The 19,444-nt window shown below is 37.5% G+C and overlaps 1 protein-coding gene across 1 annotated transcript in view; it reads left to right on the forward strand.

Moving 5' to 3' along the window:
* LRMDA (leucine rich melanocyte differentiation associated) overlaps positions 1–19,444 on the forward strand; it is a 642,594-nt gene that overhangs the window by 351,431 nt on the left and 271,719 nt on the right. Inside the window, exon 3 of the mRNA XM_009897634.2 lies at positions 17,620–17,746. Coding sequence (XP_009895936.1) covers positions 17,620–17,746 — 127 coding nt within the window. The remainder of the gene's footprint in view (positions 1–17,619; positions 17,747–19,444) is intronic.

A 19,444-nucleotide genomic window follows, 5' to 3' on the forward strand; every position in this document is an offset into this window, starting at 1 on the left:
CTCCCAGACAACCAGTACCAGAACAAGAGGACACAGTCTCAGGGAGGTTTAGGCTGGAGGTTAGGAGGAAGTTTTACACAGAGAGAGTGATTGCCCATTGGAATGGGCTGCCCGAGGAGGTGGTGGGGTCGCAGTCACTGGGGGCGATCAGGGCGAGGCTTGACAGGATGCTTGGTTCCATGGTTTAGTTGATTAGGTGGTGTTGGATAATAGGTTGGACGCGATGATCTTGAAGGTCTCTTCCAACCTGGTTTATTCTATTCTATTCTAATTGTTTAGGGTGAAAATTTCTGGCATTGAAGTCCTATTATGCCAGAAGCACCCAGCTCAGCTGTGTCATCCTGCAATGGGTTAAAATAACATATATTTATTTCTTCCATCTTTTTCATTGTATATTGAAATTCATACCATACTGAATTATAAAAAAGGCTCTTGCATCATTTTGCATGTGTAATGTGGTTATATTGACCATATTGCATTACTCTTGCCTGCTGTAGTCCCCCTGTGTTTTCAAGAGGTTGGGTACATTTGTGTCTGATTTTTTTTTTTTTTTTCATTTTAAAAATCTCACCCTGAATGAGTTTTGCAAATATTCAGTCTTGACTTCAGCTTGCATTGCAGTGTCATCAGTTATGACAGACTGCTGCCTCTTCTCTCCACTCTTCATCTTTTTCCTGTCAAAATGCACCCTTTGGCAAAATATTTTTCAAGGGCTAAATCTGAGTCTAAGAGAGTCACTGTCAAGGTATTTTTCATAATTTCAAAAATATTTTTCTCTTCCTCTTGTTTATAATTACCTCTTGGAAACTTCAAATCGAAATGTTTCTTTACTAGTTTTTCATCACATGCACACTGTACTAAGAACACAGGGCAGACGTGAATGTTATTAATGTACTTTTTACCCTTCAGTGTGGGAGGAGAAGAAGAGAAAAGGCTTATGGTATAGTATATATAAGGCACTCTGTCCCCCAGTCTAAATATTTGATATGACTTCCAAAACCCAGTCTAATATTCCTTTCATGGATGGGATTTTCCTCCCTTTCTCCTATATGTTAAAAGGATAGCTGCTTGTGGGCCTTACATCCCATAGTAGATGAATAATGAAGCCCTAAGGCAACTGTTTGCAGTCTGGAAAGTGCCACAACTGACTACCTAGGGAAGATAAGGACTTTGTCCCTTTTTCCTGCTGTTCTGATAACTGGGGATTGTAAACTTGTAAGGTCGCCAAACAAGTTTTGCTCACCAAGAAGCCTATCAGATATTTTAATTCTATTTTTTTAATCTCCTTAGTAAATATTGGGATAGCTTCATTTGCAGTCTGTGAAGCATTAAGCATGATGCTCATTTTCCTTCTTTTGCTATAATATGTATGTTAACTTTGCCTGCTGTGCTGCCAGCATGTCATTTTATTGTGAGCTTTGTGATTATGGATTTCCGTTTCTCTAAATTTTCAGCTGTAAGTTTTTGTTCATGATACAGTTTAGGCTGTTAATTGAAAAGAAGATATGTCTGATGAACATGAAAGCTGTTTGTACATGCAAAGTCAAGAACAAACAAGAAAATCTCAAATGAAAGTGGTAACATAATAATGTCACTCGCAGCTTATAATTTTGAAGGCAATGTGATCTTTCTGAGCACAGAGGTAATACTTCAGCTTTGTCTTTGAAAGTTACTCTATTAAAGTAAAAATACAAGTTCCTATGGATTTTACATCCCAGAAACTTCCTTTCTTTATAGCCCTCTTCTTTGCAGTGGCCTTTTCCCTGAAATAGGTTTGAGAGGTTTTGTTTATGTATTTTATTTTTAATAAAATCTCTTTCCTCTTAGAGTTCTGGATTCCAAAGGTAAAAGACCCAAATGTGTTGTTAATGTTGATTTTGCCATAAAGTCACAAGTTATTCAGTAACAGAATATGGCAGGTTACATCTATCAGATTACATTAGTATCACCTTCTCTTTATTGATATAAAATATTGATCTAAGCTATGGAAAGATACTTGCTTGCATACATACTCACCTCTTTCTTGTTAGATTCTATTTTCCTCTGTACTGTTATCCAAATTCCAATTTCTTACAAATTTCAGAATTTCAAATTCTGATTTTAACTGAAATCTTGGAATTTAACATTTGGTACACATAAAAACCTATCCTCAAGAGATGCTATACTGAGTGTCATACTATCTGTGTGGTTTCTAAAGGCTGCTCTGATAGGAAAAATGTAAATATGTTTTTGTATGGTGTACACAGCTGCCCAAGCTGAAGGTTCCATATGATACATTTAGCTCATGCATGCTAAGAGCTGAAGTATGCTATTCTCTTTAATTCATGTTGGTTTTGCAGGGATCGTCTGACAGTTTAAGGCAATGGTGACCATTTGTTAAGAAGGCAAGGAGGCTAGAACCATTACATTTGGTGATTCACAGGCTGTGGTTTGATTTTGCTTTCTTAATTTTTCTTTCAGACAAATTATTTGAAAGACTTGTGTTTGTGAAAAAACCTTTTTTTCCCAGCATTTCCCTAGCTGCGAGGAAACAGGACTCCTGCTTCTAGGATTGTTGGTTATTGTGAATGCATAGAAGAGTATGACCTGCTGGTTAAAGCAGGGAACTACTAGGATGCCAAAATGTGCAATTCCTGGCCCTCCTGTATAATTTCCATATGACCTTGGGCAGGACATGTTGGATAAAACTTGCTTCACAGGGGCATAATATAGCTGAATTGATTAGATTGTAGTGCCTTTAGATCCTCTCGAGTAAAGTTACACGAAAAGAAATTACTACCATACTAGAATAGTTGTGAAACTAAAGTAGACGAGCTGGCACGATTAGGAGACAATTTACTGACTTTCCTTTCTGGCTATTTAAAAACTTTTCTAACTTAGTTCAGGTTAGAAAAGTTGATGCACTGTCGATTTGTTTCTGTCCTTGATATGCACGTGCAGCTCCCATTAGTGCCAGCAGGAGCCCTGTGCTTGCATCGCGAGAGGAGAATAGACCCCTGTGCGTATAATGATAGGTTAGATAGCCTCTTGTGGCTCTGTGTATGATTTCTGATCTATTGTGCCAGAGATACTACAGCATGAAAGAGAGCTGCTGTCATTTTCAATAGGAAGTGAGAACTTTAAGAGCTTGAGAAGTGTCCTCTTTTTTGAATAGCACTTTTGCTGCATGAAGCGTAATTTATTTTTATCACAGCAGGCATAAAGCTTCCAGGTTTTCATACAGAAAAATGATCTGTGTAGTGCCCATGTCGATTGAACAATCATTTGAAAACCTGTAAATTTAAAACACAGCACTTTCTCAGTGCAAGGTATTGTTCCTTTTTGTTGCAGCTTTTAATTTTTTTTAATCTTGGACTTGCATTAGTGTATCAGACATATTATAAAACTGCATTCTCATATCAGTAATTATTTTTCCAGCCATCACTTTGCCTGTAGCAAGACACAGTGTTTAATTATAGTAACAAAAACTTCTTCAGAGAAGGCTTTTTGTGCTTTCAAGGCGGTACTTCCTAAACTTTCTTCTTCTATATTTTTTTTAAGGAGCAAATGTGAATCAATCATTAACATTTGGGAGGAAAAGGAGGGGAAAGGGGGAGAGAAGGAGGGAAGAGAAAGAACTTGTTTGTATCTTGCCTGATACACAAACACATAAAAAGAAAAGAAAACAAAGCAAGACCTATTATTAGTCATACAACTTGTCAGTTTGATTAGTGATGGGTTGCCTCTCTCTCTTCTGAGAAAACACTACATCTTTAAATGATGTCCATTCTTAAATGTAAAAACCCTGCATTGTGTCTGTTAGTGCATAATTGGACTGTCTTTTAATACAAGCAGAGGCACTTGTTTCTGAATATAAACCCTGCACCTCAACAGGTCAGGGAGATGGTATAAACCTGTTGTTTGGCTTTGTCTTGGGGAATAATGTAGTCACTAATCTACTTGATCTCTGGGAGTCAGATAAAGAAGAAAGTGAGCGATGCATACATTTCAAAGATGGAAGGCACTTGTAAAAGCAATTTTTTCAGAGGGAAAAAGTAGAGCAAAGGCTGTTGGAAACCTTTTAATTAGTACTAATTACCTCAGCAGAAAACGTTGGAGGCTTGAAAGGATTTGTGTCAGCAAGTGAAAGATCAAAGATTGCGGCGCTCGCATTTTAATCTGTTGGCTATAAAAACGAATAAGGGGGTGGTAATGGGGCCCATGAGAGTGACAACCCAGGTGGTGGAGGCCTTAATCCCTTCTTTACTGCTAATGCCTGAGGCCTAGTTCCAATTACATAATAAGATGATTTAATTTTTGCTTTAATTTTAACAAAAATTAAGTTTATTTTAGCCTTCAGTAAGGACGAGACAAGGTTTCCAGATAAAATCCTGTCAATTTATTTCTTTTAATGTTTTAAGTCCTAGTCTTTATTTAGCTTTTTTTTTCTTAAGTGGCTGAAGTTGCTCTACAGAAGGCCATGAAGCAGCAAAGGTGCTTTGATGTGGTCTCTGAAAGTGGGGAGGGGCTGGCAGCGGGTGACTGACGGCCATGGTGGCAGCACTTGGAAATCTGGTAGTGCCATGGTTTGAGCCTTCTTTCTTTCAATTATTTGTTTGGTCATTTGCGTTATTTTAAACAAACTACCCAACTGTGTCAGCAGGAAGTAATTCATAGGGATATTTGCTGTGATGCTTCTCTGTTTTCTTTCAAAATGCCCCAAGTCCACATGATCTTGTGTAGGGCAAATTGCATCTTTTGTTTTTATGGCTTGAGCAGATTATGTGCTCCTTAGAAATCTAACGGTCACCAAATTCCTCTCTGGACAAAAGAGTGACTGTATGGCTTAGGCTGGAGATAGGCTTTTGGGTGTCTAGAATGTAGACTTCAAGTGGAGAAATTTATGTCTGGGAATCTCTCCAGTTCTTCCACATAGCCAGGCCAAGCCACTGCTTCAAGGAGGAGGTAGATGCATCTCAAAGTAGTGCTGGGTGTACAATTCAACTCATGCAGTGAAGTGTTATCTGTACACGGCTGAAGTTACAGAGTTTGAGGTTTATATTAATTTGACTTGTACTGAACCCAAGTCTCTTTCCAGGATAGTGTAGGGAGATAACACTAGCTTATTTTTTCAAGGTAGCCTTTTTCTGTCAGAGTGCTCTATCAGACTGTGGTAGATGACTGTCCTTGTAGAGTTGCTGAGGAGAACACAAGGTACTATAGGGTTCTAGATGGCTCCAGGAAATGTTAGGATGAACCCTTTAACATGATCTTAGGATGCTGCCTGACGTAAAGAGCATTTGAATATGTATGGACTGTGTGTCATCATCTTCCTCGTCCCTAGCCTATCAAAGCCACAGCTGTGTATCTTTTGAAGTTGTGATTTATGATGGACTGCACTTTTCCAACTGTATTTTAGGCAACCTTGTTAATTTTTGGGATTGAAGGAGGAATATTGCCATAGATTTGCTAGTTCATCTTCATGGACTATTAGATTTTTACATGCTGTCTTTCCCTGCCAGTGTTTTGTATGGTTCAATTTCAAATATATTTGCTGTGATGAAATGGAAGACACTGACAGGAGGACAACACCCAGCAGTTTTTGTGATGTGTATCATCCATTTTTTTTTTTTTTTAATTATGTGTGAATGACAAGAATATATGAGCAGTGGGAAAAACAAGCAATGTAAAAACCAAAATGGACATTAAACTAACAATTAGTTTTGTTTTGACTATGCATTTATTGTTTACTTGTTAAACATTTTTTGTAAACAATTTTAATGCATGCTGCAACCCCCTCCAATTTGGCTAAACAGATCATATTAAACCATTATTGAAAATCAGGAAGACATAAGCACATCCAAATTTCAATTTACAGATCTAAGTCTTTGCAGGATTGCCGTAAGGCCCAGTAAAACAAACAAACAAACAAATAAAACAAAACAAAAAAACCCAACAACCCAAAATTGTACATTTAGTCCTGAGCAGTTTTCATGCAACAGTGTCTGAGGGCAGTGTGTGGTAACAATTCCCAAAAGTCATGGGGTGTTTCCTTGCTTTCTGCTCTTTGCAAGGGTGATTTATGAGTTTGCAGGTTCCTTCCCCAGCTCCAGAATTGCCCTGACAGTTCCCCAGATGGGCTATATCCAAGTTGGTACAAAGCAGAACTCATTGCAGCTGGGCATTCTAATTCATCCTGAACTAGGTACAGGACTTCTTGTTCTTTTTGTCTTTATTTAGATTTGTTACCTCTCTAGAAATGCTGTACAATGATAATTGGTGGTATCTTCCCCTCAAACACCAGATACACCTAAAAGCAAAACAATTTAGTGAGATTTAACCAAAAACTTCTGGGTTTAGGAATAGAAACAAGGGCAAATACAAAAATGAATTTTTGCACATGCTTAGTTGGTCACCTTTGCACTGGAAGGGATTCCAGTAGGTACTGCTTTGTGTCCAGGTGTCTCAGCAATGCATCTCTTCAGTCCTGCCATCAGTTCTGATTTAGTGCCTCAGAAAGCAGAAGCTTTGGGGATGATGTTTGGAAACTGTTAGTGATCCTTTGTATTGACTGAATGGCTGCTCCTTGCCCTGAACACAATTATTTCTTCTTCCTCCCTGGGCATGTAAGACGGGCCAGTTATATCCCACTCTAGCTGGACTTGCCCTTCTCTACAGGATTCATGCCTTCCTGCTAAGTGTTGTGCAAGACACATCCTATATTTCGCAAATGATTTCTGGTGTGCCTACAGCTTTCTACAAAGAGAAGGAATAGGATATAATGTTAACATGATGACAGACCCAGAAACACAGTTACTTTGTTTAAACAAGCCCAAGAAAAAGTGTTTCCATTCTTACATCTTTTCTAGTGTTGCAAGCTTCCACTTGTGTAATGTACAAATCACTGGAGACTGCACAGACATAAGTAAAAGAAAATGTTGTCTCTTACTTGTGTATACTTGTATTTTAGAGTATAGCACATCTGCGTGGAAGATGAGCTAGCAGTTAGGCAGTCACCTTGAAAGGGTTCTAGTTACTCTTGTTTGGCTTAGTTGTACATACATCTTATATGCTTTAATTCTGAATTTTATAGCTCTAACATTCTATTTACTGGCATCAGGGCTTAAATGCTACAGTAAGGAAATGTCTCACAAATAATGGTTTGAGTGTGAAAAGAGTAAAGATGAAAATTTGCCTTACACTTCAAGATCATGAAAAGATTTTAAAATATAAACCAGGAGATAAATTTCCTAAATTGTTATTAAGGCACCTAAATAATCTGAGCTTAAGGCACTAATACCCTAGCTTTTTCATTTAAGGCCTGTAAGAACTGGGATTTGGTCAATACCTTTAGAAGTGTAAGCGTTCATATTTCAGAAATAGATGTGTAAATTTCTGATTCAGGCACCTGAGCTAATGTAAAGCTTCAAGCCTGCAGAGCTTAAACAGCCACCTTGGATATCTCTGAACTGATATTTTGCCTCAAAAGTTTTGGTTTTGGTTTGTTTTGGTTTTGTTTTATTTTATTAAGTGAACTTAGTATGTAATGAGTGCTAGTATGTAACAAGGATGCTAGTGAGCAAGATGTTTAGAAAGAGGGTATTAAAATAAATATTTCAGGATAATGTATATGCTTTCTCTGGAAACATTAGGGTGTAAAATATTTTTGAACAAAACTTCCAAGTATATAACAAGTACTGAACTCGTATTTCTTTGAGAGAGTGTGTGGTTTCAGTAGATCTTACCAAAACCCATTAATGCAGTATTTTATTAAATCTATTTAAATATGCATTAAAATATTTCAGACAAAGCAAACCATTGAGCATTTAGGAATAGATGAATGCAGTGGCTAAGTTTTAATTGTCTCTAATCTCTCACTACCATGGCGATGACAATAAGAACTTTTTAGACGAATATTCTATATGATGCATTATTTGCTAGGAATGGTCTTAGTCAGCAAATCCATCTAAATAGGAACATATATTTTCTGGTTTTCTGTCACTAATACATGTCATATGCTTCTAATAGTCTTTGTGTTCTTCTTATCTGCATTTAACAGCATTTAGAAATACTTCTTAATATTGTTGAAAGATGAAATATCTTTTAGTTGTCTTCTCTTTCTTCCCCTTTCTCAACAAATTTAATGAGAGAACTAAAACTTTGAAATTAATCTGTCTTATTTTGCTGTGCAGTTCTAAAGTATTCTGATGAGCCTGGATAAGCTGATGTGGCCTTCAGGGAGACACACATCAAATATAGGCAGACATGTCCTATGTCTTGTAACAAAGACTGAAGAGGTCAAAACTATCCCAACAGGCCTGAGCAGGTCAGTCAGAGGCAAATGTTGAAAATAAAATTTGGTGAGGAGGGGAGTAAGGGGCTTGGGTCAAGTCCTGTTCAAAAAGTCAGCTTTGTCAAAAGCTTCAGTCACATTCTTACCTACAGGCAACCTCTGCTGATCCCAACTCATTAATCGAACTGGAGAGCCGTCTTGACCCTGGCTCTTTCCCTTTGAAGTGTGGTGTCCTCTGCAGCATGAGGAAATAATTTGCTGCCTGATTCAATGAGCCATCAGTAGAGCCAGCAGACCTAATGACATGTGAGAATATTAACCTTCTACCACGAAGAGCTGTGAATCTTGAGAGGTAGTCTATAATTCACCCAGCACTCCTGAGCCTTCCTTTTCTGTCTTATTCTTGTACTCACTTTCTCACTCACAGGGAGAGAGAGAGAGGATAGACCCTCTTGTCATAAAACTTTATTTCCTTCACTAGTGGGAGCTTTACTGAGCTGCTTGATAATGAGTTACTTTCCTTTTGCAATTGGATAAAATTTATACGGAAAACTAGACATCTGTCTTTCATGTAATCATTTCTATTTAAAATATGACACAGGCTACAGAACTGACATCAAGGGGGGTGGTAATCTGAATGCTTACCCAAGTAGTCTATTTTATATTTCCTTATTCATTTTTCATCATCAAAGGAAAAGTAAAACCAAGAAAACTGGCATGCATAGCAACGTTATTCTGTATAATGTGTTTTCTAGTTGCCCTCAGTCAAAGGTATCTTTCTGTAACCCCTTTCTTCCTTCATTATATATTTTTTTCTACCTAAGGAGATAAACAGTTCTGCCTGGCCATGTACTGTGTATTACATAACACACACAAAGGTGTGTTCTTGCCCTTTGATTCTTAACAAAAGAAATAGACTGTTGGTCTAATGCCTGTGATTTAAAAGTCAGGGCTAATTTTTCTCCTTTACTCCTTTAGCATTTGCAGTCACAGATTTAGCTGCTCTCAATATCTGATAAACTTCAGAAAGTAAGCCATTCTTTTTCATATGGCTATATAATGACTAAAGGAAAGCAAAAATGGCTCACTGTGTATATGCTACTCACCATGAAAATTATGCTGATTACCAGGCTTTACACTGTTGTATACCCATATAAAGTAAAATACTATAAGAGTTTTGGTTTTAATGTCTTTTCATAATGCTGATAGGTGCTGCAAAAGATCAGAGCTTAGAGGTTATGGGTACAGATGTGGAACAGTATCCAGCATAGCAAATCCCAGACCAAATGGACTCTTGTTGGTAACTTAGTCTTGTATGTGCTAGAGAGGTTATTCTGCTTTAACTGTGCTGGCAGTTTCTCGTATTTGGTGGAACCATATCTTGTAAAAGCAAATGAAATTACACCAAGTGTGACTGCTTCTGATTACAAAAGGTATTTTTCCACTGCCACTTAGAGAGTTACTTCGATTTGAAGAAGGTGTTGGTAGAACTGTTGGTGTGTTGTATGGCTCTAAGTAAAGCCAAAGTACCATACAGATAGGATAAAGGAAGTTAGGGAGACAAATCAGAGTATGTAGTAGAAGGAAATAATAAATAAATGGCAGTTATATGCTGTAAAACAAGTGGGACAGTCTCTGTGGTACATGCATATGTAGATCCCTGTGATTTTTAAAGACTTTTTAACATTGAGGGATTTGGTCATTGTTAAGACTATTAAGAGTTCTCTGCTATCATGCTTGAGTAGTCTATTAGTCGTTCTCACCTCTTAAAGCTGGCCACAAAGGCCAGTCACTTTCCCTCTCTCTGCTTCATCTTTTTTATTAAGTTTATTAAAACTAGTCAGATTATACTTTCTTATGGCACAGGCTGTGCTTGGTCCATTCATTATGGTTTCTTATCTTGGCAGGCAATCTGAATTGAATGGCAGCTAGTCCATTATGCACATATGAAGCCCATCACTCCTCCAGCAATGGCCAATTCATCAAACATTTATCTTTTGCCCTCTGAGAAGTGCGTCAATTTGCTTGTCAATCCTCAGTCTTGGTTGTTGTGGAAGATGGGAGAAAAATTACTTTTCTTCTCCCCCTTCTCACTGAACTCTAGTAGTCAAAATGGGCTTCACTCTACTCACTCTCCAGGCTTGTAACTCCCCACTTCTCTGCACAAAAAGGGGAGGGGTCAGGTTACTATCTGAATTGCAGAGTGACAGATTGATCCAAGATACAGTAAAGCTTTCATAATGGCACTGCCTTTGCACTTGAATTTACTTGTATTTCCATTATAATACTGGTTTTTAGAGGTCTTATAAATAGGTTCTCAACTTGGCACATGGAACTGAGGGGATCTTTTAAAAATATATACATTCTAGGGTTTTAATTTGTTGGTGGGTTTTTTGTTGTTCGTGGTTGTTTTGTTTTGGTTTTGTATTTGTTTTTTTTGTTGTTGTTGTTGTTAAACATACAAGTTTATGTTTTGTAAACACTGGCTTGTTCTTGCTGTATTTCTGATCACTAATACTTCCTTGAATTCATTCAATTTCAGGAAATGGCAGTGTTAGCATTTATGAAAACATGTCATTTAGTTTATTAGGACTGCATTCTTTATTAAGAATGGGGACAAAGATGAAGCAAGAGAGATTCATATCTGAGTTTTTCTCCTAACTCCTCTAATCTTGTTATCCTTCACCAAGTACTTTCAAGAAATTTTATCAGAAGGATGCTTAAGTTTGTACTGAGGAATGTTATTGAAATGATGCATCCATTGAACTGCATGGACTTCTAGTGACATTACTTCCATAATGTCCTTTGATAGAATAAGAATGCATACAATCACTTGTTCTCTGCATGGAAATTTTTAGCTGTGTTTTACAAACTGCATTTTGTTATATGATACTTGGTCTATCACAAGATGTGTAAGAGTTCATTTTCCAATCTATTTTGTATTATTTTAAAATATTTTGTGTGGCTTATATGAAAGACACCTTATCACAGGCTATAGTACTACAATGATTGTCATTTTATTTAAATTTGCTGTAACAGTAATAGCATATAAAATTTTGACATGTTTAATCCTACTGATGTTATATAAAAAAATCTAGCAAAAGCTAACACAAAGGATAAAACTTGAGCTCTATTAGTGGTATGATCTCTTGAGTAGACCTGTATTAAACACACATATTGAAATTGGAGACTTTAAGAGGTTCACTGGAAGAGAAGTTGAACTCTCTCACTCCAGCCAGGTCAGTCTGGTTGGTTTGTAGTAGAGTTAGGCCAAGAAAAACAATTTATTTATTTTTTTTGGACTGGTGTCTTGGTAGGAGAGAATAGTGGTTAATGACTGAATGGTTGACTGTAATAAGTTTTTGTGAGATACTAAAAACTAGGTAATCCTCTGGAGGTCCCTTCCAACACTGATCTGAATTCTGTGTTTCAGATTTCTAGTTTATTTCACCAGGTAAATGATCCACATACACAGGGCACATCTGTAACAGTTCATTGTACCTGAATATTGAATTTTCTTCTAATTTCATTGCAAGACTTTGTACACATAGGCTGTGTTCATACAGCTAAAATGCATATACTTCACTGAGTCTCACTGGAAGAAGGTCTGATTCACCTTCAGAAAGTGCCCTTTTTTTGTCACTGAGTGTAAGGAGTTATGAGCAACTGGGATTCTACAGATGGGTGAGAGAAATCTGCATTGCTGCTTTTCAGATAATCCCATCATTTGAGGAACTGCTGCTTAATAGTAAAACCTCTTTCTCGCAAGAACTTCTGCATTTCAGTTTCCTGATTGCTAGGAAAGGGTTTGAAATATTAGACAAAGCAAAGCATTTCATGTTTAAGAAATATCAGTAAGTTTGTTCTTTGTTGAACAGAATCCTGTGCTCCCTGTTTCATGAATTGTCTGATCTAACTTGGGGCCCAGTTCTGCTTTGGTCCAGAAATAGTGTTAGAACTGTCCCTTTCATACTCCATTATATTTTCTTTATTCTTCTTACCTTTATTTTTACTTAAATTTATCATAGTGCAAACAAATTAGCATTAACACTCTAGTAGGACTGCAAAAAAGAGAAAACTTATTATTTTTGATGCTTTACTTGGAGTTTATCTGCCATTATTGTCTCTGTGTGCAGGAAATACATAAATCTTCATTTTGCAGGGGTTTTGTGATTATAGTGGAGTATTGTTTTTTGGGTTTGTTTGTTTATTTGTTTTTTTCCCCTAGAATTTGGACTGAATTCTAGCCATTTTGTTTTTGTTAAAATGGGTTATTTATTTTTCTGTACTCACAGGTGAGTCATATGTTTACAGCAGAACCCCCCAAAGTAGGTTTGAGAGTAGAATTCTGACAGGCGCCTCAGCCTGATGGAGTTTGCACAGAAGATTCACCAAAACCCTTCCACCATCGGAACAGAACTGGAAATGGCTTGGGGTTTCCCCCTTTTTTGTATGTTATATTTCAGATTAAATGAAATTTAAAATTGAACAGGAATCAAAGCAAGAAAACCAGAAATGATGCTTTGCATTCCCTGGGCATTATGCAAAATCGAAACTTAAACATGTGTCTGTCTTATGTTCTTATCTATAGCATTTATTTATTGCTCTTTGTTTTGTTCTGGTGAGGTTAAGTCAAAGGACATAGAAGTCATGAGCTCTGGGTTTTATTTCTTGTCTCTTAGAAAATTGCTGGAGGTCACCTTTCGTTAGTCACTTAACCTCTCTCTGCTTTACTACAAAATGGAATTTTAAGCTCAGCAGATTTTTGAAGAGTAATTAATTAATGTTTTAAAAAAAAAATTGCTTCGTTCTCCATGGGTGGCAGGTGCGGGAGAAAGAGAAATTACATTTCTGTTCTTTAGATACTGAAATTATATAGTTCTAGGGTTCTTGTGTTAATTCTACTCTCCTGTAATCTGTTAAAACATAAAGGGCAAAAAAATAAAGTATTTTTAAAAGCACTTGTTCTGTAACAGCTCTCTTTTAACTTCTGGTAATGGTGATCTCTTGTCAACAGAGTGCAAATCAATTTCCAGGCTAAAGCCAAACTCTCTCATTTACATATTGTTAACTGCTCTCTCTTTTCCTGTTAAACAGGAGGAAAAAGTCATTAGATACGAGGCAGCTGTCTTATTAATGGAGGGGTGGGGTAAAATGTGAGGAACAGTTCTTTTTCAGCATGTACTTCTGTGTTCTTCTGGACAAGGACAACTGCAGAGTACCAAGGTTTGTCCACTACTTGAGAGACTTCTGCTTTTGTTTTAATTTATAAAATCTTGTTTTCATTGTCAAATATTACCAAAAGAAAGAGCTGCTCTTTGCTCTCATTGTAACCAAATCCTTGTCAGGCCAAAGGCACCATATGAAATAGTGTAGTTGACAATTGCCATGCATACATGTAGAGAGAAAAAAAAAATCTCTGCCATGACATTCCTTTTTGATTAAAACTTTGTTACAAACTGTGAATGAATTGTGGAAAAGAAAGCTGGAAGAAATCATACTGATTAGCCAAAGGACTTGGATAAAATGACATTTCAGAGACCTTTATATTCTAAAGGATTGTTTACTGTCTGCTTACAGAACATCTTAAGTCGTTTTGCAGAGGGAGTCCGTTTCCTGTTTAGTGCAGTGTTTTTCTAAGCTAATGAGGGCAAAGCGTGAGCCATAGGCAATGATGCTGTGATATTAGCTGTGACAGGGAGCTTGATCATAATTATCTTAACGAGGATAGGGTTAATTACAGTGGAAACTTAAAGTTTTTTCTGTTTGAATGAAGCAGCACTGAATACATTGTGATGTTTTGTCGGTTTGATGTGACTTTGGAAATTGCAATGGAAATCTCTTGGCAGCAGTTGCTCTCCTCTGGGAACAGAGTGTGAGCCCTGCAATGAGGTAACTGAGATGGTACCTGTGGGTGAGATAATGGGCAGCTTTCATGTCATTAGTGCAGGGAAAAGCAGACTGCAGTTCACCTTAGTGATGTTTATTAGCCTTTTGAAACTAGAGAAGAAAACTGCTTGCCACTGCCCCTTCAGTGCTGGTGTTTTTGTGGTGGTAAGATAGTGTGTTTGTTTTAATACACCAGTAGTACACCAGTGTTTTTTTCTGCTGTGAACTATGAGAAACAGTGTAGATTTAATTTTAGACTCATCTCCTGGGCATTTGCATGCATTTGCTCTGTGTGTGTGTGTGTTTATATGCACTGCTCTCCTCTTTTGTAATGGGCTCATAAGGAAATACTTGGAGAACATGGAGATAAATATCTCACCCTGACTGAAAACAAAAATATCAGTATTTTGTACAAAACTCTACTTCAGCTTCTCAAAAATGCTTTCTATATGCCAATTCATGATTGTAATCCTTTCTTATTCCCCACCTGCAGATGAGAAATTGAGGCATATAGGTGTTACGGGACTTGCTGAAGTTTGTACCATAAAATCTATTGTGTTGATTGTACTTAAAATGTTTAAATTGTGGACTACAACTTCTGGGTAATATTTCCTTTTGCATTATGATGGCAGAGATTTTTGCCTTGAATTCAGTAGCTGGTGCTTTTTAGCAAACGCTATTTTTGTTTGTTTGAGGGGTTCTTGTGATGGTGGGGTTTTTTTTGTGTGTGGTCGGTTGGGGTTATTTTGTTTGTTTGTTTTTACCAACTGTCTTAGCAATTTTGGTTTGGTGCTAGGTTTTTTCCCCCTTGTGTTTAAGATGGGAAAATAAGAATTCTGTATGGCAAAATAACATATGGATGTAAATTTATGGTAATTGTCTGTACCCTCTCTCTGTACTGTGGCAACCCCTCCCATCCTCCTGGACTCTGAATCTAGGTGGTTAGATTACCAAGTGCACACCACTCTGATGACATGAAAACAACAATTAATAAGCAACCCCTGGTGTAACACGTCTCTTTTTTAACTGAGCAGCTAATAACATTACATGGCAAAAATTATCAAAACCAGACAGGTGTAAGGAGATTTGCACATGATTTTTTCTGCCTGTCTATGAAACCAGTACCCTTGTGTTGCAGCCCAGACTCGTGAAAGAAAGACCGTTTCAATAGTCAACTCCCTCTAGTGTTTCAAGGCCTTTTGTCCCACTTCATGGTTTGTCATTTTGTTTTATGCCTCCCCTGCAGCAGTTTTGGATGTGCGCTTTCTTCTTGCCAGTTGCCAACCATTTGCTGATTCTCATGATAAGAGTATTATATTTGCATAACATAACTCAGGAACAATGTGTATTTTGATGCTGACACTGACCAGAGCCCCAGCAATGTTTTTTCACAAAGGACCTATTAACATCCCATAAGGCTCTGTGGTGTTGACAAGGAGGTGGCCTACTCTGAACTCCATTGGCAAGTCAGAGTCTTACATTGAAATGTGAGGCTTTGGAAATATTCCACTATTTATATAATGAAGAGTATTGAAGAGGAATTTGCTAAACTAGATTTGTCAAATAAACTGAAATGAAAACTCATAACAGCTTGATAAACTCACTGCTACTTCCTCTGTTTTATTTTGCCTTTTAAAGGCACTTGGGGGAAAGCACACTCTGAAATGTTTGCTGATCTCTCTTCTGATTTTGACTTTGGTCAGTCCAAGTCTGTTATGACCCTTTGCTGAAATAGCTAGCTTAATGCAGCATGCTAGTACAGCTCTTAACAGCATGCAGTTTGTGTAGGTGGAACTGACTTTTTCTGTAACAGCTTGTTAAAGACAAGTGCAAAATGTGTGACTGTTACTGTGATGACTGTTTCAGTATGATGTTTATAACAAAGAATTTTCTTTCACCTTCAGAAACTGTAGTCTCAATGCCTTTTAACAATATAAATATGCCATAGGGTCTGTCTGCCCAGCATCAATAATTGTGCCTCCCTTTCATAATACCAAGTCAACAACTGTGAGTGCTTTGGAGTCCTTGGACTGAACTACACCAATCCAGTGTTGTGTGAATGTTACTTGAATATTCATAGTGTAATGTAGAGTACCTGGTACAAAGGTCACAGATTTTTTCTTTCGGTTGTTTGAACCCTCTAACTGTGATACATCAGTGGTCAGTAAGTTCTGTCCACAGAAGCAGTATCTTGTTTTTATTGGACAGTTGAATGTTAAATTGCCTAATTTGAAACCCATATACTTTGTAATGACATTTGCATTTTCCTCTAGTAGTAGTACCTGTAGAACTCTCAAACAAGGACCTTGGTTGTATATTGATCATTGCCAAAAACTGGGGGGAGGAAATCCCCTCAGTAAAAATGTCATTGGAAACTGAATAAAGAATTGAGACTGCATCTTCCTTATTCATCACATTTTATAAAACAGCCAGGAGATACAGTGATGATCTTCCCACTGGTAGGCATAGTAGATCGGCTGTCAAGTCATGCAGTCTCAGCGTATCTTTAGGTGTCTGGTAGGTGAATGAGCTGTGAATGCGTGTCTGTGAGTATGCTCCATATACCATGTGTCTTAGTTGATTAATGTGTGTGTGTGTGGGTGTTCCTGTTGGAATGTGCAGGCATTAAAAATCAAGTTTGGAATGGATACCTTTACAAGGTACCAAAGTGTTCTTTTAAGTTCTCTTCCCTGCACTTTGCTGTCAGAGGAATGAATACCTCCAGAATCCTGTTTATTTACAAGCCATCACCTGCACTTCCATGTTGTGAAATGCTCCTTTTTAAAGCTGCTCTCTGCAGCCTGACCTGTGGCTCGGGAGTAGGACAGTAAGAAAGCAAATGCCTTTTCTGCCTGGAGCAATTTTGCATTTTATTTTGTAGAGAACATTTTATTTTGTTTGCAGGGACTCGAGGAGCAAATTAAGTGGTTAATAAAAAGAAAAGAAAAAACAAGAAATCCTTTCTCCATTTCCTATTATTGAATGTAAGGTAACTGCTAAGAAATGATACTTGAAGTTGTATTTATTATTGTTAGCGAGGTATGATATTTCTTGGCAGAAATGATGGATGACAACTTAAATTTGTGTCCAGGGAATGAAGGTGAACTGTGACAGAGTTATTTATCTTGGGAATGGAGGTTAGGGTCAGGCGAGGCTGGGTGCCTGAAGGCACAAGACATTGACAAATTCATCCTGCAGGCCCCATATCTGAAGCCTTTTGTTTTGGATCCTGGCTACTCACTAAGTGACCCCCATCCTTCATCCTGCCAGCATGTGAAGGATGTGTTGCAGTGCCAGCACTCCCCTTGCCACTAATGCTTGTCATTCACTCTTCTGACAGGCCCAAACCAAAACTATTCCCAGTCCTGAAAGGGAAGGTTAAAATATTTATTTCAGCTCATAATGGTCTCCCTGATTTACTGGAGTATCATTTTTCCTGTTGCCTTTGTCGTTTGCAGGTCACTAGAAGGATTGAAAACATTCAGTTACTTGGAAGAGCTGATCTTGGACAACAATCTACTCGGAAATGACCTTCTGTTACCCAGGTTACCACACCTTCATACCTTAACGCTCAACAAGAACCAAATATCCTTTCAAAGAAATACCTGCAAAATGTCAAATGAGTTTTATGTGTCAGCCAAATTAAAGTATGTGAAATATAGTTCATGTGCAGACAAAGCATTCTCTCATTTGGCACCTGGAATACTTCATAGTAATTTATTATAGGTCATTCAAAAATGAAATGCACCATTATATCTTCCTGTTGCTCCATTTTAGTGAGAGATCTAAGTTATGGCTCTGAAGAAATCTTTCTAATAGATAAAATAGAGAAAGAAAATAGAGTCAGTGCTACCAGCGTTCGGCAGTTCTTGTGTCTGCTTGGGGTTCTGTGGCAGGCTGACCTCTAGTGGAGTAGAAAGTGCAGTGAAATCCTATTAAGACTGCTTCATGTAGCTCTTAATACATTTAAATAAAATATAATTACAAAGAAACAAATAAAACCCCAAAAAACCACAACAAGCCGAACCAACAAGAAATATAATATCATTCTCTCTTTTAACGAAGTTGGTAATACGCACAGTTTGGCAGCTGCTGTGCCACCACAACTGTAAAAGAAAGTTACTGTGTTCTCAGTGTTCCAGCTCTGTGTACATTCATACAAAATGCTGTCCAAATCAAAGTCTTAGTACATCAAAGTATTTAGATAGATGGTTAAGTCCATTCATAACCAATCAGTCACTCTTCCATATTCCTGAAGTGACGGCCTGCTTGAGTATATTCAGAACAAATATTTCAGCATTTGCCTAAGTACTCTGCTGAATCAGAGCCCTTAGTCTGTAGATTTATAGATAATGGCCTGTAAAAATTAATTATTTGCAAGGACTAGGCATTGACGTGATTGTTACATAATTTTCCCATACTTTGACCCTTCTGGAGATTTGAAGATGTGTAATATATGGTTTTACAAAAGTGAAGAGTGATCAAATTGTGACCAAAAGGCCAACTCAAGCCTGCAGAGTCTTAGAGCACAGACCATGAAAGCCCTCTCTTGTAATTGCAGTGTGAGGACAAGGCTGCTCAACTGCAGGCTTTTATTACAGACAATGTAAACAGAGAACAATTTACCTCCTACTAAAGCACAATCCTCCTACTGAGAAGAATAAAAACAACTGCACATTCTACAATTTCTGCACTTATTTTTGACTCAAAAAATAAATATCAGCAGAATACCTTTTATTCTTGGGGGCTTGGAAATTCGCCAATAGTATTTTTGAGCAGTGATGACCATTACTATACGAAATATTTGTCTACACTTCTGATAATGCCAGGATTCTGTGTGATTTTGTTGTTTGGTGCCCCAGTAAAATCTGAACTGGGTATGCTTTGGTCAGAAATGGACACAAGAATATTTTTACTGATGCTATAGTGGATAGTGTTATGTCTGGTGTAGCAAATCTTCTGCAAAGCATGAAGTGTTAATTTGTCCCTAAGACCCAAAAGCATGTGATTGTATGTCCTTTAGAAGGTTGCCAAGGCAGAGCTTTAGACTTAGCAAAAGAAAGGCAAATTAACAAAACCAGAGGGGTGTGTGTGGAAATATTCCTGTCAGTACTATTCTTAAAGAGTTTCTGCTGGTCTCACAGACATACTTAAAATATTATTGTCAAGTAAGTAAGCTCTCAAAGTAAATGATAACATGGACTTATCTATCCTTGGATTTTAAAAATTCAGTCTTAGAACTATGAAGTTGGAGTTTTGAGACTGTTGAGCTACCCAGGTTAT

Source organism: Dryobates pubescens, chromosome 8, assembly GCF_014839835.1.
Source record: "Dryobates pubescens isolate bDryPub1 chromosome 8, bDryPub1.pri, whole genome shotgun sequence".
Lineage (NCBI taxonomy): Eukaryota > Metazoa > Chordata > Aves > Piciformes > Picidae > Dryobates > Dryobates pubescens.